This window comes from Anoplopoma fimbria, chromosome 13, assembly GCF_027596085.1.
Source record: "Anoplopoma fimbria isolate UVic2021 breed Golden Eagle Sablefish chromosome 13, Afim_UVic_2022, whole genome shotgun sequence".
Classification (NCBI taxonomy): domain Eukaryota; kingdom Metazoa; phylum Chordata; class Actinopteri; order Perciformes; family Anoplopomatidae; genus Anoplopoma; species Anoplopoma fimbria.
Genome location: NC_072461.1, coordinates 5,802,450 through 5,829,028, shown reverse-complemented (window position 1 = coordinate 5,829,028; position 26,579 = coordinate 5,802,450). Strand labels below are relative to the sequence as shown.

General features: G+C 39.1%; 2 protein-coding genes across 4 annotated transcripts in view; both read left to right on the top strand.

Moving 5' to 3' along the window:
* nipbla (NIPBL cohesin loading factor a) overlaps positions 1-16,512 on the top strand; it is a 28,250-nt gene extending 11,738 nt beyond the window's left edge. For both annotated transcript variants that reach the window (XM_054610521.1, XM_054610520.1), the window contains exons 13-49: positions 514-727; positions 885-1,061; positions 1,284-1,463; positions 1,631-1,792; positions 1,880-1,989; positions 2,089-2,175; positions 2,375-2,606; positions 3,036-3,187; positions 3,308-3,388; positions 3,527-3,627; positions 3,856-3,985; positions 4,107-4,189; positions 4,672-4,804; positions 5,250-5,393; positions 5,525-5,611; positions 5,982-6,202; positions 6,387-6,489; positions 6,677-6,775; positions 6,965-7,111; positions 8,165-8,299; positions 8,511-8,609; positions 9,107-9,160; positions 9,253-9,361; positions 9,497-9,627; positions 9,889-10,029; positions 10,149-10,242; positions 10,505-10,659; positions 10,904-10,994; positions 11,254-11,427; positions 11,606-11,796; positions 12,165-12,272; positions 12,782-12,982; positions 13,372-13,518; positions 13,664-14,025; positions 14,136-14,310; positions 14,964-15,161; positions 15,255-16,512. In XM_054610521.1, coding sequence (XP_054466496.1) covers positions 514-727; positions 885-1,061; positions 1,284-1,463; positions 1,631-1,792; positions 1,880-1,989; positions 2,089-2,175; positions 2,375-2,606; positions 3,036-3,187; positions 3,308-3,388; positions 3,527-3,627; positions 3,856-3,985; positions 4,107-4,189; positions 4,672-4,804; positions 5,250-5,393; positions 5,525-5,611; positions 5,982-6,202; positions 6,387-6,489; positions 6,677-6,775; positions 6,965-7,111; positions 8,165-8,299; positions 8,511-8,609; positions 9,107-9,160; positions 9,253-9,361; positions 9,497-9,627; positions 9,889-10,029; positions 10,149-10,242; positions 10,505-10,659; positions 10,904-10,994; positions 11,254-11,427; positions 11,606-11,796; positions 12,165-12,272; positions 12,782-12,982; positions 13,372-13,518; positions 13,664-14,025; positions 14,136-14,310; positions 14,964-15,161; positions 15,255-15,602 — 5,556 coding nt within the window. In that variant the 3' untranslated portion in view covers positions 15,603-16,512. The remainder of the gene's footprint in view (positions 1-513; positions 728-884; positions 1,062-1,283; positions 1,464-1,630; positions 1,793-1,879; positions 1,990-2,088; positions 2,176-2,374; positions 2,607-3,035; positions 3,188-3,307; positions 3,389-3,526; positions 3,628-3,855; positions 3,986-4,106; positions 4,190-4,671; positions 4,805-5,249; positions 5,394-5,524; positions 5,612-5,981; positions 6,203-6,386; positions 6,490-6,676; positions 6,776-6,964; positions 7,112-8,164; positions 8,300-8,510; positions 8,610-9,106; positions 9,161-9,252; positions 9,362-9,496; positions 9,628-9,888; positions 10,030-10,148; positions 10,243-10,504; positions 10,660-10,903; positions 10,995-11,253; positions 11,428-11,605; positions 11,797-12,164; positions 12,273-12,781; positions 12,983-13,371; positions 13,519-13,663; positions 14,026-14,135; positions 14,311-14,963; positions 15,162-15,254) is intronic.
* A 686-nt stretch (positions 16,513-17,198) lies between these two features.
* ndc80 (NDC80 kinetochore complex component) lies at positions 17,199-25,583 on the top strand. 2 transcript variants are annotated; one of them, XM_054611159.1, is made up of 17 exons: positions 17,199-17,325; positions 17,805-17,903; positions 19,374-19,457; positions 19,895-20,021; positions 20,419-20,591; positions 20,866-20,968; positions 21,115-21,204; positions 21,403-21,496; positions 21,600-21,700; positions 22,032-22,176; positions 22,524-22,729; positions 22,864-23,013; positions 23,247-23,336; positions 23,436-23,528; positions 23,778-23,908; positions 24,160-24,262; positions 24,365-25,583. In XM_054611159.1, exons 1-17 carry the CDS (start codon positions 17,318-17,320, stop codon positions 24,491-24,493), a joined length of 1,926 nt encoding a protein of 641 aa, XP_054467134.1. In that variant the 5' UTR covers positions 17,199-17,317; the 3' UTR covers positions 24,494-25,583. The 2 variants fall into 2 exon arrangements, with proteins under 2 accessions (XP_054467134.1, XP_054467133.1); XM_054611158.1 differs by having other exon boundaries at positions 19,892-20,021.
* Positions 25,584-26,579: the final 996 nt, after the last annotated feature.

Genomic DNA, 26,579 nt, shown 5'->3' with positions numbered 1-26,579 from the left:
TTTTTATTTATGATGGTAAATCGCTTTGGCTGATGTTCGCCATTTACAAATTAATATCCTTCAACCAGGTAGGAATGATTGGATATTGTACATCACTGTTTTTATTAGTCAGAATCTCAATTTGAAAAATGTTGACGATTGGAAACATTCACAAACAAAGTCTGTGCTGGGGGGAGCTGCTGCCTTGGCACTGCATTGTTGACAATGTACCATGTATTGATTGACCATTGCTCATACAATTTAAGACATGGAGATAATGATGGGAAAACGTTGGATTGCTCCTTGGTATCAAACATATACTGGAAACTAACATCAAAATCCCTTATCTCATGTCAGTCACTTTGATGTATTTTTACATTTTATTGTCTGTTTATTTATTTTTTCTTTAAACAAAGCTCATGGTTTCTGTCCAAATCTTTTAAGTGTGATGTTTCTTTTTTTTTTAACCTCAAACTTTACAAATGCAGAGGGCTTTTCTCACTCCTTTCTGTCTTTTGTTTCTTTTCTTTACAGATCAAACGTGATAAGGATGGCAGTGGGTCAAATGAAAGTCAAATGTGGGGACAGCCCAAGGTTAAACTGGAGAGGCTCGGTTTGGTGCAGGACTTTGAGAAGAGGCCCAAGCCTGTTGTGGTTCTGAAAAAGCTCTCTGTTGACCAGATCCAGAGGATCATCCGACACAGCAAATCTGGAAAGAACAGGATTTCTTCAGGAAGGTCCAGCAAAAGTAAGAACAAGTTAATTAACTGCAAGTCGTTTTGCTCTAACTTGACAGCATTTTTTTTCGCTCTCTATGCACATATTTATTTTTCCATTCACTTAAATAAGAAAACAGAATTTCTTATTTGTTAATAACTTGAAAATGCGATGTGTCAAATTTTCAGGTGGTATGGACCCGGCAGTTCTGAAGGAGCTGCCACCGGAGCTGCTGGCAGAGATCGAGTCAACCATGCCCCTGTGTGAAAGAGTAAAGGTGAACAAGAGGAAACGAAGCACTGTAAATGAGAAGCCCAAATATGCTGAGGTCAGCTCAGATGACGAATACGACGCAAATGGAGAGTGTGAGTACATTTTTTTGATTCTCTTCAGTTCTCGCTGCTAGTGTTTACTCAGTGTTTGGTCGTTTGCTTTGAGAAAAAATCTTAAATAAAAAAAAAAATCAACATTTTGTACATATAAATAATTTTATATATTTTATACCGATAAATTGTAAAGGGTTAGTGTACTTTGGTATACCTTTTTTGGATTTTAGAGCCTAATTTCTTTATGCCTAATCTCTACAGCTGCAAGGAAGCGCCAGCGCAGAGACAAAGACCGGTCCTGGGATGTGGAAGAAAGAGATGAACCCCGCCGGGGTTCAGGGGAAAATCGGAAAAGTGGGAACCGAGAAGGCAGACGAGGCTCAGGGAGCCGCTACCGAGACTCCTCCGAAGAACATTCGCCGCCACCAAGCATCAGTGAAAGTCTGTATTCAAGTCATCTGTCACCCCATTTCCAATTATGGTCTTTTTACTTGTGTGTGACATTGATTTAAAATAATGAACTTGTGGAGATAGTGTTTGGTATCAGTCACATACAATAAAAACAAAACAAGAAGCAAAAAAATTGAGACGAAATTTCTCTCGCTCAGTTGCCAGAAAAATGAAGATCAAGGAGAAGCAGAAGAAACGGAAAGCATATGAACCCAAGCTCACCCATGAAGAGTTGATGGACTCGTCCACATTCAAGAGGTTCTTAAACAGCATTGACAACATACTGGAGAATCTGGAGGATGTGGATTTCACTGCCATCGGTAAATATCAGTGCTGACTATCTTTTTGAAAATCCAAATGCAGCAACCTCACAGTATTTTATTTTGCTTTTGTTTTGTATTTTCCAGCAGCGGCAGACGATGATGAGATACCTCAAGAATTTCTGCTTGGTAAACACCAGTTGGGTGAACTGGGCAGCGAGTCTGCCAAGATAAAGGCCATGGGCATCTCCAGCAGGGTACTCTACGTAGTATTTTGCAGTATAAGACAGTTGGACTGTTGATGATGTGTGGTGCTGTTTCAGTTGTAGGTCTAAATAATATCTTTGTTGTCGTAGATCCCATCAGACAAGCTGGTGAAACTGCTGAACATACTGGAAAAGAATATCCTGGATGGGTCCAGGCTCTCCACCATGATGAGCCATGTGAGCTCCCTTCCTCCCTCTCTCTGTGTTGAATTTACTTTGTATATAATATTGTGATATTCTATACTAAAGTAATCCATACACTATTTATGTTGAAAAACACCCACTGACTGCAAACATTTAAAATGAATTGTTAAAATGCTGCAAAATATTTATTTGCTAGAATATACAAAGACCTTCCTTTCCTTTCTAACCTCAGGACCACGATGCTGAAGATGAGGAGAAACTTTGGAGAGACCTGATAATGGAGAGGGTCACAAAGTCAGCAGACGCCTGTCTGACAGCTCTTAACATCATGACCTCAGTGCACATGCCGAAGGCTGTCTACATAGAAGACGTCATAGAACGGGTGCTACAATACACCAAGTTCCATCTTCAGAACTCACTGTATCCACAATACGACCCAGTCTACAGGGTGGACCCTCATGGAGGTGAGGATAAGGGAAAAAGTGCTTTGTTTCATTTGATTTTCATATCTGCCCGTGCCTTTGGGATCTGAGTGAAACAAAATTGAGGAGTTTTGGGATGTGGCTGATTAATATGTTTGAACCTTCCATCAGTTTTGTTCATAAAACTATCAAAGAACTGCTACTAAACTCAAGTATATACCTTAAGCACAAGGGGTATGACCTGTAGCAGAAATGACAGATGTCTCAATCTCTAGCATCTCATCTCAAGCAACCAGAGTGACCTAAATAACTCCCTGAATTGCATTTAGCTAATGTCATTCAAGGACAGTTTTATTCAGTGACAAAGTATTACATAACATTTATTTTTTCATTAGTTTAGCCTGTAAAATCATGCTTCATGGTCATAAACACTGTAAAAATGATTTACAAGGGTTTATCCTGTCCGTCTAGGTGGCCTGTTAAGCTCCAAGGCAAAGCGTGCAAAATGCTCCACACACAAGCAACGTGTGATTGTCATGTTGTACAACAAAGTGTGCGACATTGTCAGCAACATCTCTGAGCTCCTAGAGATCCAGCTTCTTACAGACACCACCATCCTGCAGGTAAAAGGCACTTGAAAAAACAATGTCAGACTGCAGTCAGCTGTTTATGAAGTCAAACATTTTTATTGCAAACCAGATGATTCATGTCATTCTCTTTTTTTTTTTTTTCTTTTCCCCCAGGTTTCTTCTATGGGAATCACTCCGTTCTTTGTGGAGAATGTCAGTGAGCTGCAGCTGTGTGCCATTAAACTAGTTACAGCAGTAAGTTTGTTTTTCTACATACTCCGTAGAACTACGTTGTAGTTTAAAAACCATCTGACTTTGAAATGCATGTTTTCACTGATCTACAAAACTCTTAAGGTAGAGACTAACCACCTTTTTATTATTTTCTGTCTCCAGGTGTTCTCACGTTATGAGAAGCATCGACAGCTGATCTTGGAGGAGATTTTTACCTCTCTGGCCAGACTGCCCACCAGCAAACGCTCCCTCAGGAATTTCAGGTAATCTGTTTTATATGAATTTACATTGATTTATGCCCACAAGGTTTTTCAGGGATAAGACATTTAATAATAAGCTTTATTATTGTCCGGCCATTAATGTAGCAAAATAATCATTGAGGAAGAAGCGAAGTTTCCCAATGTAAAAGTGTGTTTCCTACACCAGAATAATCCTTGAATAATATACAGGATAGTAACTTACCATGTATCTTTGCCTCTTTGTGTCCTTAGGCTGAACAGCTCAGACCAGGATGGAGAGCCGTTGTACATCCAAATGGTGACGGCTCTGGTGCTGCAGCTGATCCAGTGCGTGGTCCACCTCCCCAACGACAAAGACATGTTCGACGAGTACGAGAGCAAGGTAGGACAGCAAGCAGACACACAAAACTACCACCAAAGCAAATGTACCATTTAAAAAAAAACAGGCACATATTCAGACATATAATTTGCTCAGAAGTCCTATTTGTGTCCTTTTTTTTTAGGTGGATCAAGATGTGTTGATAACCAACTCGTACGAGACGGCAATGAGAACAGCACAAAATTTCCTCTCAGTCTTCCTCAAAAAGTAATTACCTCTCAAGTCTGTACTGCCTTATAAATTATTGTTTATTAACATGTGCAGAGTAATGCAGGATGAAGGCTGAAGAATCGCTACCTTTTCCTTTTTCGAGCATCACTCTGTATCATATGCATTACCGCCACAGTTTGTTATGCCCTCTGTAGACACTAGAAATATGTATCAAACCACCACCACTCCCATGGTGTGAATGTTTCCCTCTGTGCATGCTGGGTAGTGCACGGGATGCAAACAATTCAGGGAGCTACTTGCTCTAAGCCTGTCAAGTACTCTAACACTTCACTATGTTTGGTGGATTTAGTCTGCAGGCTAGTTTGGCCTAACATATCATTGTACAGTTTTAATTTTGTGCTGGCTTTATATTCTGACCTTCAGCCCCTAATAATTGTTTTGCTACTATTAATTATTTCTTATTTTGCCTTCTTCTGCCTGTTTTCCCCCTTTTCCTCTTGTCTTTACTCGTCCTCAAGATGTGGCAGCAAGCAGGGAGAAGAAGATTACCGGCCATTGTTTGAGAACTTTGTCCAGGACCTGCTCTCGACAGTAAACAAACCAGAGTGGCCTGCTGCAGAGCTGCTGCTCAGTCTGCTTGGTCGACTACTGGTTAGTATGACGGAGCTCTTTCTTTAAACTGGAAATGCAACTATTTGTACTTAAGTACAAGTCTTGATTGATAGCAGGGGATAGCTTTACCTTCCTTTTGACAAAAAGGGAAACCCTTTTAACACTGAGACAAAGACTTAAGAGGTTGCAACTCCTTATTTGGAAAATACATCCTCTTGTTGTATGTATTTTATCATTTTAATAACCATTTTGTAGTTTTTTATAACATTAGTTTTAGATGTCAGCCATAAATAGAATAACCTTTTGATTTGTGGCCGTCAAGTATTTAAATACTTAAGGATGCACTAAAGTAGGAAGTTATTAAATCTGAAATCCAATGATAAAAGGGATTCCTTATTTGTTTCTTTTAGCGTTCAAGCTAAAGTAAATCTTGGTCTGAAGTGTAAAATGCTTTCTTTCCCGCTCTGTCTTTCCCCCCCATCAGGTCCACCAGTTCAGTAATAAGCAGACAGAGATGGCTCTGAGAGTAGCGTCTCTGGACTACCTGGGCACAGTGGCTGCCCGCTTGAGGAAGGACGCTGTCACCAGCAAGATGGACCAGAGATCAATTGATCGAATCCTGAAAGAGGTAGAAGAACAACTTCACATTTTATAACCTCACTAACTCTTCAATGTAGATATTATATTTAGTGACAAAAATAAGTTAAACGGAACAAGCAGAAAATGTTTTATGTGATCTCTCGCTCTCTTATTATATAGTCTCAAGGTACTGATGAGACCCAGCAGCTGCAGAAGGCTCTACTGGACTACTTGGAGAACAATTCTGAGACAGATGCCTCACTGGTGGTGAGTTTACATTAGAACGGCTGTACTAGTGGGGACTCAAAACACTGTTTGAGCTTTAGATTAATGACCTCTTAGTGTTGTGTTGACTGTTAATATATTACATTAACTGGGCTATTTTGCCACATAAAAAAATCACTTTATCTAACCACAACACTGATGAACTATACATTTAAAATGTTGCCATAAATTCATCTGCTTAAATATGTTCTTCAGAAATAAATGTCTACATTAAAGACTTGCATACCAAAACTGGCTTATAATAACACTTACATGTGTTAATGGGATTTTTTTTTTACTGATTAATTACACTAAATAAGTGATATTTTTTTAATCTGCTAAATCTGATACTGAGACCTTCTTTGTCCTCCAGTTTGCCAGAAAGTTCTACGTTGCCCAGTGGTTTCGTGACGCCACCACAGAAGCTGAGAAGTCCATGAGGAACCAGAACTCAAAGGATGAGGACTCATCGGACGGACCTCAACATGCCAAGGAGATGGAGACCACTGGTGATATCATGCAGCGTGCTGAGAAGCGCAAGAAGTTCCTGCGCAACATCATCAAGGCAACGCCGGCTCACTTCGCCACACTGAAGTAAAGATTTATGAAGATCTTAATGAAGCACTCCAGATCACTCAAACTTTTTGACCCTTTTTAACCTATTTCTCAGTTTCTTTAATGTTGTGCTACCTGCATTTCGGTTACAGTTTTTCCATCAGTTGACTGTATGATGACTGTATAATCCTCTAACATTTCTCCTCTTTTCTGTTCTCCCCAGAATGAACTCTGACACTGTGGATTATGAGGACTCCTGTCTGATTGTGCGTTATTTGGCCTCCATGAGGCCGTTCGCCCAGAGCTTTGATATTTATTTAACACAGGTAAGATTTGAGTATTACTTTAAGTATCTTTGTCTTTTTAATGAATCACAGCAGCTACGTAAAATAGTCTATAAATCGTTCACACAGGTGTTATTTGGGTTCACTGGTTTGTCTGTTTTGTCAACTGTTAAACTGAAAAAGATCAGTTTGTGTAATCAGGCTGGTGCATTGTTTATTCATTTTATAGATCTTGAGAGTCCTTGGGGAAAGTGCCATCGCTGTAAGAACTAAAGCCATGAAATGTCTGTCTGAGGTTGTGGCTGTGGACCCCAGCATACTGGCAAGGGTATGTTAGGATCTGTGTTCACAAAATACTATTTCTTTTAATGCCCGAATTGCACATATATTGTGTGCTGTCTTAACCAATTTTCTAATCACATTTTTTCTTTCGAGCTGTACTCTCTTACCTATATTATTTTGATGTTATCTTGTAGTCTCTCACTATACACTGACACACTCTTCTCCACCTCTGCAGTCCGACATGCAGCGTGGAGTCCATGGTCGTTTGATGGACAACTCTACCAGTGTGAGAGAGGCAGCTGTGGAGCTGCTCGGCAAATTTGTGCTCAGCAGACCCCAACTCACTGAGCAGTACTATGACATGCTCATAGAGAGGATACTGGTGAGTTGCCTATTCAGCAATATTGTGTTGTGAGGTCTTATAATCCCTGTATGAACTGAACACATGATAGTTGTCTTTTTTTTCTGATAACTGCTTCAATTGATGAGCCTTGTTTACAATAACGTCATGGTATGCCATGCCATCAAAACATTGATCTACAGGTAGAGGTACAGGTCAATGCAACGCTTCAATGATCCCCCAATCAACCTGCACGGTTGTTTGCATGTGCAAATACATTTTGGGCACACATCCTGATTCTGACATTTTGCAGTTGAAACCATGATTTATCAGAACAGACCATCCTCAGGGCGTTCCAGTCCATCGATATGGGCGTATCCGGCTGACAATAACGTGACATACTGCATTGACATTGTCTTTGCACTCCGGAATTGTATTGTGATCTTAAACATCATCCTTTTTTTGTTATGGCCCAATCCACCCAGCTTCTGTTACTTTACTATATGAAAAATATTGATTTATTAATTATATTATACACATTTTAATCATGTGCATTACTCTGTAGTCTTAGTTGTGCGTGTTTTTGCTTAAAGTTATTGGTGTTGGGCTCAGGCTGAAAAATGGCAGACTTTGTTGTTCCAGGTTCAGGGCTGGGGGTTTGTCCCATTTAGGGCTCTTAAAGAGCGGGGCAACTTCTTCTACAGTTGCAGGAAGGCTATTTTTTCCCATCAATGAGTTAACATGAAAGCACTTGTAGGATTGAGTTTGAGGAAATCTTTGCTTAAAAAGGCTCATTTAGTTTCAAGTTTGTGTTGATATTGAAATGAAATACAACACACAAACTTTGGGTTTTTTTGTACTCAGCATCTGAGAAGTGAACGCATTGAAATTGTTTCGGGTGTTGTCATGGAAATGCTCAAGAGGGTTCATGAGAAGTTCACTCTTCATTACGGTCTTATACTGCCACCTATTGTCAGAAAAGTGCGATCACACCCCATGCAGATGTTTCTTTCACATGTAATGAAAACAAAGGCCTTGTTCATTCTTGCAAATCAAAATCTAAGCACTTATGAATTCATTTTTTTTGGTCCACAGGACACTGGTATCAGTGTAAGAAAACGGGTGATCAAGATCCTCAGAGACATCTGTCTGGAGCAGCCAACCTTCAGTAAGGTTACTGAGATGTGTGTGAGGATGATCCGCAGGGTCAATGATGAGGAAGGTATCAAGGTAAGGATCACATGCACCTTCGTATCTCCACAACTTTCATTGTTTTGAGATATGACTTCCATTCTTTTATCATTAGTATTCTCTTTATTTATCATGCCTCTTTTTAGTTAAATGTCTCTGGTGCAATAAATTCATCACAAACCCCTTGAACGTTTTGTACGAAGTATATGTATATCAAAACTAATGACATGTAAACTTGCGCTGTTTATAGAAACTGGTGAATGAGACATTCCAGAAGTTGTGGTTTACTCCGACTCCAAATCATGACAAGGAGACCATGACCAGAAAGATCTTGAACATCACTGATGTGGTAAGTGCAACTGTGAATTTGTTGTATCCAATAATAACAAAAAATGAAAAAGGTAACCTCTTTCCGTTATTCTGTATTAATGTGATGCCTCCGCAACAGCAGTGGCCGGAGGCATTATGTTTTTTGGTTTATGTTTCCGTTAGTCCCCTCTGTATGTCTGTCCCAGTTTCAGGAAGGCCTGAGAAAATGTTGTCAAATTTGTCAGGAAAGAACACTATGGCTCAAGGTTGAATTGGTCAGAATTTGTTGGTCAAAGGTCAATGTTCCCTCAAAAAACATACCTTTGGTCATATCTCAGGAATTCATATGCTAATTATGACAATTTTGCACAAGTGTCTAATAAGATAAAATGATGAAGTGATAACATAAAATGAAGACATGGTTCTAAACTGAAACTTGACTGGTTAGCGGAGGCAAACAACCACAACGCGGTTATTCTAGTTGCCTGATGGTAAAGTTTGGCCAGAGTCATTTTAATTCTCTTGTCTCTTCTTCAGGTTGCAGCGTGTCGAGACACCGGCTATGACTGGTTTGAGCAGCTTCTTCAGAATGTAAGTATTTGATTTTGTGTCGGGGCTTCGCCGGGTGGGGGAATATGTCAATGTTTAAACCTTTTTTAAAACGATTATCTCTCCTGCTTTAGCTTCTCAAGTCTGAAGAGGACGCAGCGTATAAGCCAGCCAAGAAGGCCTGTGTTCAACTGGTCGACAATCTGGTAGAACACATACTCAAATACGAGGAGTCTCTTTCAGGTTTGCAATTTTATCATTTGACACAAACTTTCTGTTAAACCACTGTCTATACTTCTAGTTGAGTTAATCCATGTTCTATAATAAGTTTGATTTTATTTTTAAATATAATTAATGAATGTCCTCTTTCCTCTGTAGATAGCAAAGGTGTAAACTCAACGCGGCTAGTGGCGTGTATCACCACCTTGTACTTATTCAGCAAGATCAGGGCCCAGCTCATGGTCAAACATGCCATGACCATGCAACCCTACCTGACCACAAAGTGTAACGTAAGTTGTCTATACCTAATCCATTGAGTTATTGCTTAATTATTTAGAAAATACTCTTCTGTAATTAAGGATCCTTTATATCTGATGGTTAAATTAACATGAAGCATTCACTCCTTAAACACAGATTGGATTAAGCAGTGTAAACACTATTTTGCAATGATTTTTTTGGGGGTGAATTTAAGGACCCCCGATATAGTCATTATTGCTGCCTCATTTATCAGAGCTTCCCAAGTACTAACTGTTACGCAATTTCCCTTTCAGACTGCCAATGACTTCATGGTCATCTGTAACGTGGCAAAGATCTTGGAGCTTGTGGTTCCTCTGATGGAGCACCCTAGTGAAACTTTCCTTGCCACCATCGAAGAAGACCTCATGAAGCTCATCATCAAATACGGCATGACGGTGCGTGGCAGTAACTTTTTAGAAAAATACTTGTTGGGTCCAACGTGGTAGAACCAGGTTTGCTCTGTGAAATGTAATCAGTGGTGTAATAGTATGATGTCCCCCTTTCTTTACTCTAGGTGGTCCAGCACTGTGTGAGCTGTCTTGGAGCTGTTGTCAACAAAGTCACGCGCAACTATAAGTTTGTGTGGGCCTGCTTCAACAGATTCTATGGTGAGATATACAGTCAGCAACTCTGATCTCATGTGCCTCGTTTTGAAGTGTGCAGTGTTGAGCTTTAACGTGTCCCTTTTACCACATTCCAAGATAAGAAAATATAGATTGCATTTCAACTATCTGTCAATTTAAAAAAGAGGAGACAATAGTTTGACCGAGCCACCAGTGTTGGAGAAAAAACATACATACGGAAAATAGGACACACCGATAATCTAGGTCTTCTTAAAAGTAACATTAAAGGTATAATCTCTTTCTTTAGGTGCACTTAACAAGCTGAAGGTTCAGCATCATGAGGATCCCAACAGCACGACGTTGGTAGCAAACAAGCCTTTCCTGCTGCGATCGCTCTTCACTGTGGGTGCCCTGGCCCGGCACTTTGATTTTGATCTGGAGGAGTTCAAGGGCACGAACAAGGTAGGATTGCAGCCGATGTTTCATACAATATCAAATCTAATATCAAAAGCTGGGGAAAGCTATGGATTGCAGCTGTAAATTCAATTATTAGTTTTGGGCTTTGCTGCTAGAGAAAATGTTAGAAGTAAAGTTAAGTTGAGGACATTTTCTTAGATGTGAAACCAGAGCCATTGCTCTTCCACCTTTTTATAAGAAATAATTAAGTGTACACTATCTCACAACTATGTGTTTTGGGTGTTTACAGGTTGTTATCAAGGAGAAAGTTCTCGAGCTGCTGATATACTTCACCAAACATGAAGACGAGGAGGTCAAGACCAAAGCCATCATCGGCTTAGGCAAGAACACCATTTTTTTTACATTATTGTATTTGACAAATGTAAAGGTGCAATATATCCAGTGTGCAAATATTAGTGTTTAGAAAGACTGACAGCACAGGATGTTGCGTGTCTGAGTCTCTGACCTACACTGTCAATATTGCAGGATGTCAATAGTGAGGCCAAATTTCTTTGCTCTGGCAGGTGGAGATGAGGTAGACGGAGATGCGTTGTTTACTCATTCTCACATGTCTTTTCCGTTTGTTGTTTCTCCCCTCAGGCTTCCTTGTGATCATGCATCCCAGCCAGATGTTTATGCCTGAGGTGAAGACCTTGTACAACGGCATCCTGGCTGACAGTGCCTCCTCCATCAACCTCAAAATCCAGATCCTAAAAAACCTCCAGACATACCTGCAGGAGGAAGACTCGCGGATGCAGGAAGCCGACAGAGAATGTAAATGAAACTGTTGTTGTTGCTGTACTTTAACAGCTTTTTGAACCAGCACTCCAGTGTTACCTCCTTGAGGTCATACAGATTTGTAGTGTACATAGTGATTAGTAAGTTGTTGTTTTTCCTTTAACGTTTTGCCTTTAAAAGTTTGTGCAACTCATCCTATTTTGTGTCCTTGCAGGGAAGAAACTGTCCAAACAGGAGGATCTGAAGGAGATGGGTGACATCTCTTCAGGGATGAGCAGCTCCATCATGCAGCTTTATCTGAAGCAGGTGTTGGAGGCGTTCTTCCACACCCAGTCCAGTGTACGGCACTTTGCTCTCAACGTCATAGCTCTCACACTCAACCAGGGTCTCATCCATCCTGTACAGGTAAGACGTGAGAACCAGAAGCTGTCAAACCAATCCACCTCTAGGAATTGATAAATAATGAAATCCCAGTTTAACAAGACATATTTTTCATAGAATTTTGCTCATAGAATAAGGCATAATTTTAATATAATATCAATCAATTCTTTTTTTCTGTTTAGTCATCATATCCACTCTTTTATTCTGATGCATTAGTTTGTGATAATGTTTGAGTGTGTAAGCGTTTTAAATCCTAACAAATAACCAAGATCCATGTTTCATGTACTGTATTAAAGATAAACCCTCATTTACTTCAATTTAAATTGTTTGATAAACAGAAATATGAACATATGCATGTGAGCGTCACATCTTTTTTTGTCCCGTCTGTGCAGTGTGTACCCTACCTCATCGCTATGGGAACAGACCCGGAGCCCAGCATGAGGAACAAGTCTGACCAGCAGCTAGTGGAGATCGACAAGAAGTACACAGGATTCATCCATGTGAGTTTCTGCTCAATGCAAGCTAGTAAAGCCAATAGTACCTCGATAAAAATCTCTCCTCTTCAGTACAAAATGATCAACAGACGATCACTCAATCATCCAGCCACATCTTAGCACCATCGGTAGAATGTTAAGTGATCTGAGAGAATATCCATGAATAAGAATAATATAAAATATAGGCAAACAGCTGCAGATCACTTCAGCAACCGTTATGTTCCACAGCTGCTTTACTGCATGAAATGGTTTGTGGTGGAACTTTATTCCTCCATTAGTGATCTGTAGACAAACCTCCGGGAACACACATGTTAAATGCAATACAGCCAGATTCTTTATACAATTGTTTTTTTTTTTCTTTTTTAACAGTGTAGATGGAGCTTTTATTAGTTCTGGAGAAATACTGTAACACACATTTGAGTGTTATTATTTTATTGGCATATATTGTCATAGTGCCAGATGTCTCAACTGTTACCTGAAATGCTGACTTGTCCTTTCAACATATTCTTTCACAGATGAAGGCAGTGGCTGGGATGAAGATGTCGTACAACTTGCAGCAGGCCATCGAGTCCTCTCGTAGGACCATCATAAGAGGTTACAGACATGACGAGACGCACACCGCACTCTGCGCCCACCTCTTCTCTATGATCCGGGGGAACCGGCAGCACCGGAGGGCTTTCCTCATCTCACTGCTCAACCTCTTTGATGACAGTTCTGTAAGTAAACCCGCACTCATCTTAACACATCTTGGCACTGCTAATTGTTAAGTGGTATTTCATCATTAACAACATGCCATTAACAAGTGAAAATCTATTTTTGTTTTGCAACAGTTTTGCATGCAATATGTTGGCAAGAAATGTAATAAAAGCTCTTGGGGATATAAACAACACAACTAGTAGTACATTTAATAAAGAGATGAAAAAACACTATTGTGTAGAAAGATATTAAGTCCCATTATTTTACTGTCTTGCAAATTTAAGAAGTCTCGGTTATTTTGACCATGTATTAGTAGTTCACATTGAAATAAAAAAAATACTGTAGTGTGTTTGTGTCAGCCACTGACTCTCGATCATTCTTTTCCTCTGATTTCTCTTTCTTTCTGCAGAAGATGGATGTAAACATGCTGCTGTTTGTAGCAGACAACCTGGCATGTTTCCCATACCAGAGCCAGGAGGAGCCTCTTTTCATTATGCACCACATAGACATCACCCTGTCCGTCTCTGGCAGCAACTTGTTGCAAACCTTCAAAGAGGTAGGATAGCATGTTTAAAAGTAGGTTGCATGTATTGGGGGTATGTGTCTGCATCATAGGGCTGAACAAATCTTGAAATGCATTTATATTCATTCTTTATAGGTATAAGCATTTATATGGAGTTGTATTTATTTCTCCTGTCCAGCTTCTGCTAAAGGAGCCGAGGCGAAAGGAGAAGAAGGTAAAGGAGTGGAAGCACACGTCTGATGGAGAGAATGAAGAGGAGAGGATGAACTGCGGTTCTCCTAGGAGTGATGGGGAACAAAACAGTGACAATGAAGATGTGGTACGGCGGCCTAAAAAGGCCAGAAAACCTGTTGCTGGCCCGGAGAGCTCAGAGTCCGGATCTGATCTGGAAGATTTGGATCTGGAGGATGTGGAGAAAGTAATGAGGCTCATCCCTGACAATCCCACTGGTCTCTTGGACTTTGCTAATGCTGTTCAAGGCATCCTGTTGCTGCTGGTGCTCAAACAGCATCTGAAGAACCAGTATGGATTCTCCGATGGGTAAGATATAAATATGTCTACAATTTTAATTGTGGATTAGTTTGACCAGTTCAAACATTCAGCCACTTTGGGAATTCCATGACCTCTGTAACTCTTTATGTCTTCCACAGTAAAATTCAGAAGTACTCTCCGACAGAGTCAGCCAAGGTGTACGATAAAGCAGTTAACAGAAAAAGCAACGTTCTCTTCCACCCACGACAAACCATCGACTTCATCGCCAACAACATCGCTCGCGCCACACTGACAACAGATGTCAAGAAGCGGATTGTTAGACAGTACCTCGATGTAAGTAATAAAGCTATATCATGCTTTCATTGCCAAAATGTTATGTTGGCCGAATTCATTGATTGCCAGGTTATTGTTTTTTGGGGGTCTTCTCACCAGTTACTTACATCGGCATTTAAATTTAAAGTGATTTCTAATTACCTGAAAAAAGTTAACAGTACACAGTAAAATGTGAAAGAAACTAAGGGTAGCATTCAAGGAAGTCCAGCATTCATGTTAAATGATGTTTTAACCGATTGCTATCCCCGGCACTGGGTATAAGGCTGTCTTATTAATTAAAAAATTAAAAATAAATGATAAATGTTTTCCAGTAGATGTTTTTTTTAATTACCATTCCTTTCATTTATTTAATATTAATTTTGTTTTTTGATTATTTATTCATTATCGACTGACCGACTAATTGAATGTGAAATTGTCGATCACATTCACTTTTGTTTTGCAATCATTTTTTTGTCACTTTTATTGTAAGTCAGGTCTTACTTACTTGTCTTTTCTTTGAGAGGAGGCTGCCATCTTTCATTAGTGTCCAACCGCAACACGTATAACCTGTCTTTGGTGCTTCACTTCTTACACTGTCTCCAAGCTTTTTCTCTGGTTGGTTGGAAAAAATGACACTTCTCAAAGTCAGTTTCTTGTCTTTTCACTCCACACAGTTCAAGGTTCTGATGGAACATCTGGACCCAGATGAGGAGGATGAGGAGGGAGAGGCGTCTGCCAGCGCTAACATCCGAAACAAAGCCATAAGCGCCCTACTGGGAGGCTCTGGCCCCATGTCAGGACCCAGTCCGCGCAATCAGGCAGGTCCAGAAACCGACGACGATTACAGTGATGGCGACGAAAGGACACCAGGGGTGAGAGAAATTGAAACGCACACTATTTATAAAATACAATTTAAAGATGTGGCGGGGAAAAAAACGCAACATTTTTTTCTGTCCTCCCTGCAGTCCTCTCGACGGTCAAGGCGAGCGGGTGACTCCATGAATGAGACGGTGGACGCTATGGATGTGATCGCCCTTTCCTGCCCCAAATACAAGGACCGGCCGCAAATAGCTCGAGTCATCCAGAAGATCTCCAATGGATACAGCATCCACTGGATGGCCGGCTCCTACTCGGGGCCATGGGCAGAGGCCAAGAAACGCGATGGCCGCAAACTGGTGCCTTGGGTGGACACTATTAAGGAATCGGACATCATTTACAAGAAGATTGCCTTGACCAGCAACCACAAACTGAGCAACAAAGTAGTACAGACTTTACGCTCACTGTATGCAGCGCGAGAAGGAGGGGCTAGCTAATGGCTCCCGTGTGGTGTTTTTTTTTTTTTTTCTTTTCTTTTTTTTTCGTTTTTTTCTGGTCCCCCTTCTCCATTTCTACTTTATCAAAATCCTTCTCTTCCCTGCTCCTACTCCTCCTCCTCAACCTGCCACTTCCAACAACACAGCCAAACTTCACTGGATTCCTACCCTGCTCCTCTCCTTCCTCATTTTTGTAAGAAAACACAAGAGGGCAAGAATATTTGACACTACATACTTTTACATGAGTTATTCTTGCAAAAATGACACAAAACATAAGACTTATTATATTAGAGGGACTGCTCACGTTTTGTTTGTGTACAAGTGCAGAGGATAGAATCCGGAAGGCATTAAAGGAATAATTCACCCAAATTATCCCTTAAAAAGGCTATCAGAAAAGAGACCTGGAGGGAAATGTTTTGTCAACATTGTTGTGGGAGCTCCTTCGCTGTTGTGCAGCAGATTCTAGTCGCTCATTTCTACTCCCACTGTATCATAGTTTAACACAACAAAAACCTAAAATGTTTATATCTCTGAAGACAAAAAAGCTGTAAAAAAAGAATAAAACCTTAAGTGAATGTTGGAAATTAGTCTTTTTGATGTTCTTATTAAAGTGTTTTTGGAGTTTATTATATACTAGCACCCTGATGGTTTTTTCCTTTTAGCTTTTAGATATTTGAAGGAAAAAGAAGAAAAAAGAAAAAAACAAGAATTTTTATTTTTGTTCACTTTTATTTGTCCATGCTGTACAATGGCAGAGTCCTCTGAACATAATTTATTCTATTTCGAACTACGCATGCAGTATATGTGGCCTATTGCAGGAGGATATTTTGTAAATGTAGATTTTGTTGTATTAGGTCACCCTAGTAATAAGAGGAAAGGGGATTCATACCCTTTTGGTGGAACAAATACTGCAATAAATTTTCTACTTCTCTTTGTCAATTGTCTGCTCAAAGTGTTAATCTGATCTTTCATTATATAAATGAAGAAAAGTTTAGGACCTGGATACTAAAACACAGACAGGCCTGAAAAGAGCCAACTCTTTTTTTAGTATTTTTGTAAATATATTTCAAAACAAAGAAAAGTATTGTCATAATAAGTGTTCTTAATTATTTATATAGTATTTGAATGTACCATGATTTAATTCTGTACATGTTTTTTGGGTGCGGGATACTAAATTTGCCCTTCGGAGAATCATGCATCACCACTATGGAAGTCAGTAACTGACTGTCTTACTTTATTGTTTTATTTTATATTTTTATAGCTGCATTTATTAAGTAGAACAATGTGATCACTGAAGTCAAATCAATCAAGACTTTTAGGATCATTAGTCATTCGTACAACAATCCCCAAAAAATGAGGTCTTACCCAACATTTTGAATATTCTATTTATGCAAGGTGTAAATAACCAGTTTTCCTCTGATAACTTTTTAGATCATATCCAGAAGTTAAATATTAAACTGCTCTTCTAACAGATTTTCTTCAATGGGACGATAACATAGACTGAATGGTTGATAATTTGTGTGCGTGTGACACTGTGGACAAAGTCGTATTTGTAAAGCGCATTACGAAGCCTTCCTGGACCAAATGGCTCTCCGTACTCTGGTGACGTCACCGCCTTCCAGTATTTGTAGTATTTTTGGCGGGGTTCGTTTGAAAACTACGTCCCTTCAGATGTCCGATTCATTTAGTAAACATTAACTCTTCAACGTGACAACATGGAGCGGTACGTTTTTAAATTAGCTAAGATAAACTCTTTAAGTCATTATGTTATTCTTTTAGCTTGCCTAAGATTGTTCCAGCCGCTGTTGTTGTTTCTTGGCTTTAGCTACAGTTAGCTGACGTTACCGTTTATTTAACGATGGTACCAAACGTAAACACGAAGTCACGAAGGCTGTAGCTACTTCTTAACAACTCTTATTAGATTTAGTTACAAAACAACTAATCCAGCTTGTTGTGTTCGGTCTGGTTAACCTGAACGAGGAACGTTAGCTCGCTAGTTAGCTAAGCTACACACTGAGATACTGACCTAAGTTAAGCCAGCCAGCTGTGGCCGCATCTGTCTAACGTCCCTAGCATTCATTTCAAAATGTGGCCGACATTAGCACCCTAATATGCAGCTGTACGTATTTTGGCGGACTTTTGTTTAACTATAGAAAAGCGTAATAAAGGGCATCTGTTTGTCTTTGTATTATTTGTGCCCAGTGGAAGGATGAGTCGAGCAACAAGCGGCAGACCGTCGGAGCTGCCTATGCGAGTACAAGACACCAACAGGATGAGCATGGTGTATACGACACCAAAGAGGTGGGTTTAAGTCATTAACAAGAAAAAAGGAATATGTTTAAGTTGTATAGTAAGCAAAGATGATGCTTTCATGTAAATGTGTGGTTGTTTTACCCGGATGTTGGTCACACCCACTTAACAACATACACTTTACTCTTTGACTTCGTCTCATTAAAATTGTTGTATCCAGAATATAACATTGAGATACAGTACCAGACAAAAGTTTGGACACACCTTCTCATTCAACTACTTTGAAGAATCTAAAATATAAAACATATTCTGGTTTGTTGAGCATTTGTTTGTTTACCACATCATTCCATATGTGTTCCTTCATAGTTTGGATGTCTTCAATATTAATCTACAATGTAGAAAAAAATAAAGAAAAACCATTGAATGAGAAGATGTGTCCAAACCTTTGACTGGTACTGTATCTCAGTTTGAAATGCACTGCAGACATATGTTAGGATTACATTTCATGATATTTAATGTACCTGACTAACTGAGACACAAACACTAACTAGGTTATTATTGAATGAGAGGGCTCATTGTTTAGACTTGTACTTATTTTTGGCATGGGGTGATATTGACACATTTTTGTGAACATGTGATGAATCATTGAAGAATCTTTTGTTATGTTTCAAGGCAATGTGATTACAGCTATATCTTTTTATACATATCTCGGATTCTTAATTGTTGATTCTCTCTTTTAAGCCTCACATTCAGCCACACGTGAAGAAGCTGAGGCTGTGTTTTTATTCCTGAAATAATTCTTACGTGTCTTTTGATGCAAAAAGCACACCCGTTGCTGCTACTTTTGTCTGTAATTGACATTGGTGATGTTTTATATATGCATTTAATATATTGTATACCGAGCATTTAGGTTAATTACAAATCTTAGACCCTCACTCACCATTGCTCACTGTGTGCTAGGGTTGGTTGGATAGTTTATCAGACCTAATCACAGGCATGTCCTTATTCATAGAGCAGTACTTAACTTGCTTTCTTCATATCTATGTAAATGAATCCTTCTGAAAAATGCTGGAAGCTACCGTCTCTACTGCTCTGTAACATATTTGCAAGACGGATACCGTTTGGAGGGGGAAAAGGGCTTTAGGTACGCTGCTCCTACAGCTTGGAATTTGTTGCACATTAATTTGTGGAGCTGGTCTTTTTTAAGTGTTTTCCAAAAAAATTATTGAATTATGGTCCACCAGGATGTAGATACTTTGACAGCTATTTGTCCCTATGTGATCTAATGAGTCTTATTTTGGTATACTCATGCTGTGATTGGAATTTAATGTTGTTCGTAACTGTTATATGTTGTATGTCTGAAACTGCTGCTGTCTGTCTTGTGATTTAATTTCAATGAGGAGTCTCCCAGTTTAATACATTTAAAAAATATATATTGAAAAATGGAGCAGTTGCAGCATATGCAAATGTGAGTCAGCAAGTGATGTACATTCATTTGTTCATTATTTTGTTTCTTTACAGTAAACAGCCTTCCTTTGGGAAGCTGAACATACCCAAACCGCAGTCTGTGACCTCTGAAAGGCGGACCAGCTTCTTTGGTGCCCGGTATGTAAATAATGTTTCAGATGTATACACATTTTGATTACCATGTACTTCCCACACACCAATAAAATCACAGACTGTACCAGTACTATTACAACAAGATAAAAAAATTTAAATTAAATAAAGTGGTCAAAATGTATAGTCTTTACCTTACACAGTGTAGAAAGAAAGCTCTCTACACTTGTAAAAATGATCTCAAAGAGAGTAATACCTCTTTTAATACTACAGCTGACTGAGCCTTTAGTTATTTACTAGATTTAAACTAGTGTCACAAACTCAAATTAGAAAATTAACAGAATAAATGTGGTAAAAGGTTATGTAATGAGCAAATTAAAGAAGGCTTCGATATCCTACTGCTAAGGTAATATCAGTCAGAATCATTGTTTGTGATGATAAATACTAATAGATATTGTGGTGGTGTATTACTATTTTGCCAGCAGGAGTGTAGGAGCCAGCATGCCTCGCAACAGCACCATGTCAGGGTTTGGAGGAACTGAGAAGATCAAAGACACGAGACCTCTGCACGATAAATCCTTTGTTCAGCAATGTATCAGACAGCTGCATGAGGTAAATACACTCTATTTCTCAGCCCACGTAATGTATACACACAGAAATAGGTCAGTTGGTCATAACATTGCTACACTATTTATGTTCATTACAAAAAATCCAGTGTGGTATATAAAAGTAAAGCCATGGATGCCCCTTAGTAGTTGTGTTCACAACAATCACCTTGGCAACCAGCAACATGCATTTGATTTTTGCTATTAGGTTTGTGTTTTATTTATTTCTATGACTTTATTCGTACTGAAAATTATTGCTGAAGATATGAGTGTGAAATCGAACTGTAGCTCAACTTTTTTTGTACCCGCAATTGCAGCAAAAACTAGTAAGGTGTTGCTCAATATGAGTGAGAATTTATACTGTTGCTCGTTCCCACCTGACATTCTCTCTCATGTCTTTCCAGTTCTTGACAGAGCAGGGTTACCCAGGCACTTTGTCAGCCAAGACCCTCCAGTCTCCCTCTACCAAGGAGTTTGTGAAGGTGTTTGAGTTTGTCTACCGTCAGCTAGACCCGACCTTTGAGATGCCAAACTCAAAAGTTGAGGAGGAGGTTCCAGCTATCCTGAAAGCCCTGAGGTAATTTTCATCATAAAAAGCACTTGGTTGCCTGGCTATGTGTGAAGGTTTAGGGCCACTGGAATTTAAGGATGGGGCTGGATTTAAAAAATGATAGAAAAACGAAAGAGAGAAATTCTCAAAAACGGATGCAGCATATAACAAAACCATGGTACAACATGTCTGTACATGCAAGTACCTTACCATTTGTTGTGGGCCTTGATGTCGGCTCCTTTTCTATAGTTTAAGAAAAATTGCTGACTGTCTCTATTTCTCTCCCTGTTTCCACTTTAAGGTATCCATTTGTTCTCTCCAAGTCTTCGATGTATTCTGTTGGAGCTCCCCACACCTGGCCTCAGGCACTTGGGGCTCTCATGTGGCTTATTGACCAAGTCAAGGTGAGAAGCAAACATCAGTTTCAAATATCAATTTCAATGGAATAAGACCCAGTTCTTTTGCATAGCATGCCGCATAAATGAAACTTGTGTAATTTTTGTTTCATGAAACTAGTTAAAACTAGTGTTGTGTTTATTCTGTCTGTCAGATCAACTGGAGTTTGAGTAAGCAGGAGCTGCTGTTCAGTGACTTCTGTGAAGACAGCGACAATATCGAGGAGGGGGCCGAGTATAACAAGGTATTCTAAATTCCGTACCAGGAATAAACAATCCACCACCAAAACCTCCTTGTTACATGGATGTGTTTTCCGGTGTTTTCTCTCCTCAACAGAACTGAACATTATATGGCTACTCCTATATTGTCAGTCTTAATCTAAAACATGTGTGGTTTTGTTTATCATTTATACATATCTTCTCTTTCACGTTCTTCTGTGCAGCTCCTCTTAGACTATACAGCTGAGGCATACTCCAAGTTCATGCAGGGTGAAGACTCATTCGATGATGTGGATGAATTCTTCCTCAATAAACTAAGTAAGCACAGCATCTCTCTTGTGAATTTCGTCTTTGTGTAAGATTCTGAGTCCCATTGAAAATGTTTATCTGGAAAATTCAACAAAGTGTGTGTCTTTTACAGAGAAACTGTACAACGTTGATGAGACTCTGCTGGCTTCAATGGAGGAGAAATACAGAATACTCACAGATGAGGTTGAACGACTGGAGAAGGATAGCCAGACGGTAAGAAGACCTTTATATTGACACATCCCCATGTGCACAGATTAGATTATGATTTTAAAATGTCGATATTACCATTTCTTAAATACATTGAAAGAAAGTGTATATGGCAATGGTGAAAACCTGTGCATCATCAACAAAAAAAATACTGCCAAAAGAAAAGGAAATGGGGATATTCTAATTATTGGAGGTGCAAAAGTTTTAAAGTTGTAGCCAGAATACTTTGTGTTTTATTGGTTGTACACTCAATTTGTCATTAAATCAATGTAATGAAACCTCTTTAGTGTGAGTAAAAAGAAATCGGACATAAAATGTTCTCTCTCCTGCTTCACAGGACCGTCTAATGACCAAGAGAATGGAAAGGGTGAAGCTGCAGGCAGACCTCAAGAAACTCCAGAGTTATCGAAGCAACCTGGAGTCCTTCAAAGCCAACCTGGAGAACAGAGCTTCAGAACTGAGTGATGAGCTGGAGACTACTGGTAAATATAACCCTGTCACTTGGCCAGTTCTTTCCTAGGACTCACTGGGTCTTGTAGGCAACTGATATGTCTGGATCTCAGTATTAAGTCACCATGAAGACATCTGAATTACTACTATGCATTAAGTAACTGGACTAACACATTTCCACGTTCTTTATAGGCCTGTGCACACTTGGCACAAACATAATAAGGATGCTACATTTTGGTTAACTGGATTCGTGTCTTGGCTGAGATCCTTTCCTATAAGAGAGTGCAAATGATTAATTCAGTGCAAAGAAAGCTCCCACCAAGTAACATAATTATTAAGGAGTAACTTGGTTACGCCTCTTTCGTTTTTATCTTTGCAGGCAGTCACCTGGAGTCTCTAAAACATGAGCAAAATGAACTGCAAGTCCGCTTGCAGAACCAGAAGTTCACTCCAGCTGATGTCGAGAGGATCAACAGAGAGAAGAGAGAACTCCAACAGACCATCAACAGTCTCAGCAAGTCTCTGGAAGATGCTGAACAGCACAAGTGGAACGAGGAGATCGCTCTGGCCAAAGTGAAAGAGAAGGTATTATATGCACATCTACTGTAGTATGTATGCACACATAATGGCAGATGTTTTTCATCCAGTGGCACACATGTTGACCTTTGAATTAACTTGTTTCCTTGCCCTTCCTCTCCTGTTATTTTCCTCAAACCCAGACGGAGTTGAAGGTCACTGAGTACCACAAGCTGGCACGTAAACTGAAGCTGATACCACTGTCTGCAGAGAATGCCTGTGGTCATGACTTTGAGATCAGGCCATTTGAATGTGGACCCGGCAGCATGGTTCAACATAAAATGCAGATACAGGTACTTCCAGCAAATTATCTTGCATTTGAATCTGTATAAGACCAGAATTTCATATATTGATGGATCTTCATTCATTTCAGTATGAAAACGTCTTACCATCCCAATGCTTCGGTTATTTCCAGATATTTGTTGCTTTGGATGTCTTGTTTTCTATTTAAATGGTTTAAAATTAGATATCTTTTTTAATTGTGTGTGATGATGACTTTTTTTTAAATCTATGCTGTGTGTTGTAGATGCTCCTTAGAAAGCTGGTCAGTGACGTGGAGGAAGAAAACAGTCGATTAGCCAACATGAAACTCAGTCTGGAGGAGTCTAGTGAGCAGGTAACAAAATCAGTACTGACACACAATATACCAAAGTGTTTTTTTTTTTGTTTTTTTTAAATCACATTTGTTCTTTTTAATCTTGTGTGTGTCTTTAAGGTGAATTCTAACATCTTGGACAAGTCCAATGACCTAAAGCAGCTGAGAGAGCAGATTCGCAAGCTGGATGAACGATTGGATTCTGACATGCAGGTATAGTTCATTCTGCTTTATGTTGGTAGAGATGCCAAACTGCATTCACCAGATGGCACACTTCAGGCAGACCTAACCAACTTCACAGGAGATGACTTTTGTTTGTTTTCAGCACTTAACTGTTTGTCTTCTAAGCTAGAAAAAAAACGGGTATGAGGAAACATTTTAACATGCTGATAACACACGGTGTGCACAGGTGCATCATTCATGTAGTAACGATACGTTCCTGTGTGTTTGTGTCTTTTAAAGGAGCTTGCCCAAGAGGAACAGGACTGGGCAACAGAGGTGGATTCAGTGGAGAACCATCGTACACTTCTTGAGAAGAAGGTTAATTATGGTTACGACGAGTCCGTGCAACAACTGAAGACAGCGCAACAACAGTGAGTGAATGTTATCTATTTATCAACAATATCTATGACTGCTGGAGCCGATGGCCACGACAGAACAAAGCGTCGTCGAATGGCCCTGTTCACGTTTTCATCTTGATGCTGCTGCCTCATTTATTCTCATTTTTATGAAGCAGGGCTTGATGTGTGAGCTTTAATATTCTAGAGGTTTTTGCTTCCGTCAGTCTAACTGAAGAGTCTTTTTGTTTTGGGGAAAAAAACACTTGTGGTCGTCTCTTCTTCAGGTACCACCTGGTGCTTCAGGAGACCAACGAGGAGAGACGAACAGTAGCCAACAACCTTGCATCTGTATTCACCACAGCTGCCAACCACTTGTCAATCACAGAGGTAACTTTCTTGCGACTCTGCATTTGTATCTGTATTTGTATTATTTTAATACATTAATGAGTGTAATATAACCCATTGACTCCTGTGGTTCTTTTAAAACAGAAGTGCCTGGAGGATCTGCACGGCAGAGTTCAACGTGTCTGCTCTAAGGCTGTGGAAGAGGATGACGCTGCTGTACAGAAGCTGAGGGAAACTTTGAAGAGCTTCACGTCCAAGGCAAACAGTCTGTGAAGTGAGATGAGAGGATAGAGGCATTTCAGAGATTAGGGATGTGTGGGGGACTTCTCCCTGTCGTTTGTGTTTTTAGTTTGGTTCCATCTTGGAAAAAAGAAACTTACTTTATTAGTCCTGAACAAGTTCTTGTAATGTATCATATGACTTATTACCTTAGATTAACAAAAAATGTCGCCGTCAGTTTTCTTGTATAAATTATTCTGTTTCAATTACAACAGCAGTGTGTTTTTGCAACACAGATTTCAAACAAAGTGGTTGCATTGAGATGAAGGTTTTGATACATGGCCTTTTAGTTCTAGTATTTACAGACTCTGCTTTTTAAATGTCTGTGTTTCTTGTCATTTAAGTCAACACTTTTCAGTTTATGTTATTAATGAACATTCAAATGCAAAATAAAAATGACCTTTAAACCCTCCAATTTTTATAAAATAGTTTCTGTGCCACACAAAATAATTAAATATTTTTCACCGTTTAACACTGAAATACATTTTAATCAATTATTGTTATACAGAAAAATGAAAATATTGCAGAACACACTTTTTTTTTTAAAGGTTGAGTCAATATAAATTTGTTTGTTAATTTCCTTACTGTGTTCATACTGCACCTCGTCAAATAGTTGTGTTGTACTGAAGCCACTAGAAGGCAGCATATGCCTCTGGTTGCTATATATTTACACATTTTACTGTGAAACTATTGGTTAATGTTAATGTTGCAGTTAATTTGATATCAACTTGGTTTATTGAAGTATTCAAATATTAAAAGCTTTGTAACAACTCTCTTGGTCGGAGTAAGAACCTTATATAATTCCCTTTAGTTGTTTTTGTAGGTTGAATCTCCTGCTTGCATTCTTGATTGGAGTTAATCCAGCATTCCTGCAGCACCACCATCAGAACAAATTTTAGCCAACTTTATACTTATGGGTATCCAAACCCAATAATCTGTGAATTCATGAATTTGACATCTGATTTGTTCAACACTGGTTGCCAATGAAATAGCAGGCATAGTTTCCATTTGTGTCGGTCTCATTTCTCCTAGTTATTCTGAACACAGAGCATTTAAGTTCCACATGACAGCCAAAACCCATAAAACTGACTGGCTCGTTAGTAAATGAAACGTTTATTTAAGAAGTTTTGTGTACTTCTGGCAGGATCATTTATTGCAAATATTTGGCAGTGAGGACTTTGTTTGATTAAAGTTTTCAAAATAATATTTAGTGTTTGTTGGACTGTCTTATGAAGCTTTAGGTTTCACGGCCTTTTCACTTCACCGTTTAAAAAAAATATGTCAATGTTTTCTGATTCAGCTGCTCTTGTTGGACACGTTGGAGTTGATTTATGAATTTGCAGAAGTGCATCTTTCTCCAATTCACTCATTCCACTTTAAAGGGAGAATCCGTCCTGCAACCGAACTCTGTTAAAATGATCCAACTTTCAACTACCTAAACTCTTCCGGGTTAATTACTTTTTTTGGTTGTGCTTTTTTTTCTTCTATTTTCTATCAAAAAATTGAAACGTGAACATGACCATATACATCAACATGAAGTGATCCTTTTGTTGCAGCAACATGTTAAAGGCAGACCTCAGTAGGCGTCAATGTGTACTTGAAGTCTTAATTTGAAGCTAAGAGTTGCACTAAACTGCTTTGATTCATCACTTTACAACCATAGTTTTCCTCAGCCAATAGTTTTTTGTTGCTCCTTCCATTTGTTAAAAAGCACTGTGGGAAATATAGTAGGAGATCACTGTCCAAAATAGAATCTATAATGAAGTTTATAAGTTAGAATCAAGTGAGGTAGAATAATGAAGTTTATATAGAACAGTTATGAGAATAAATCAGTTGTTTGAGTTGTTTTCAGCATTCACTTGTCCCAGTCTTTCAAATGAGATAATTATCTGCTTGTCTGTGTACAAATCTCATAACGGACAGTTTCTATATTTTTTGACACTCTTTTACAAAACTGCAAATAAAACTGATGATGAAAATAATCATTAACTGCAATCCTAAAATACAACTCAACATGCCTGACTTATATCTACCAATGGAGTATTTTCTCTCCAAAAGTGTTGCAAACAAGGCAGAAGCA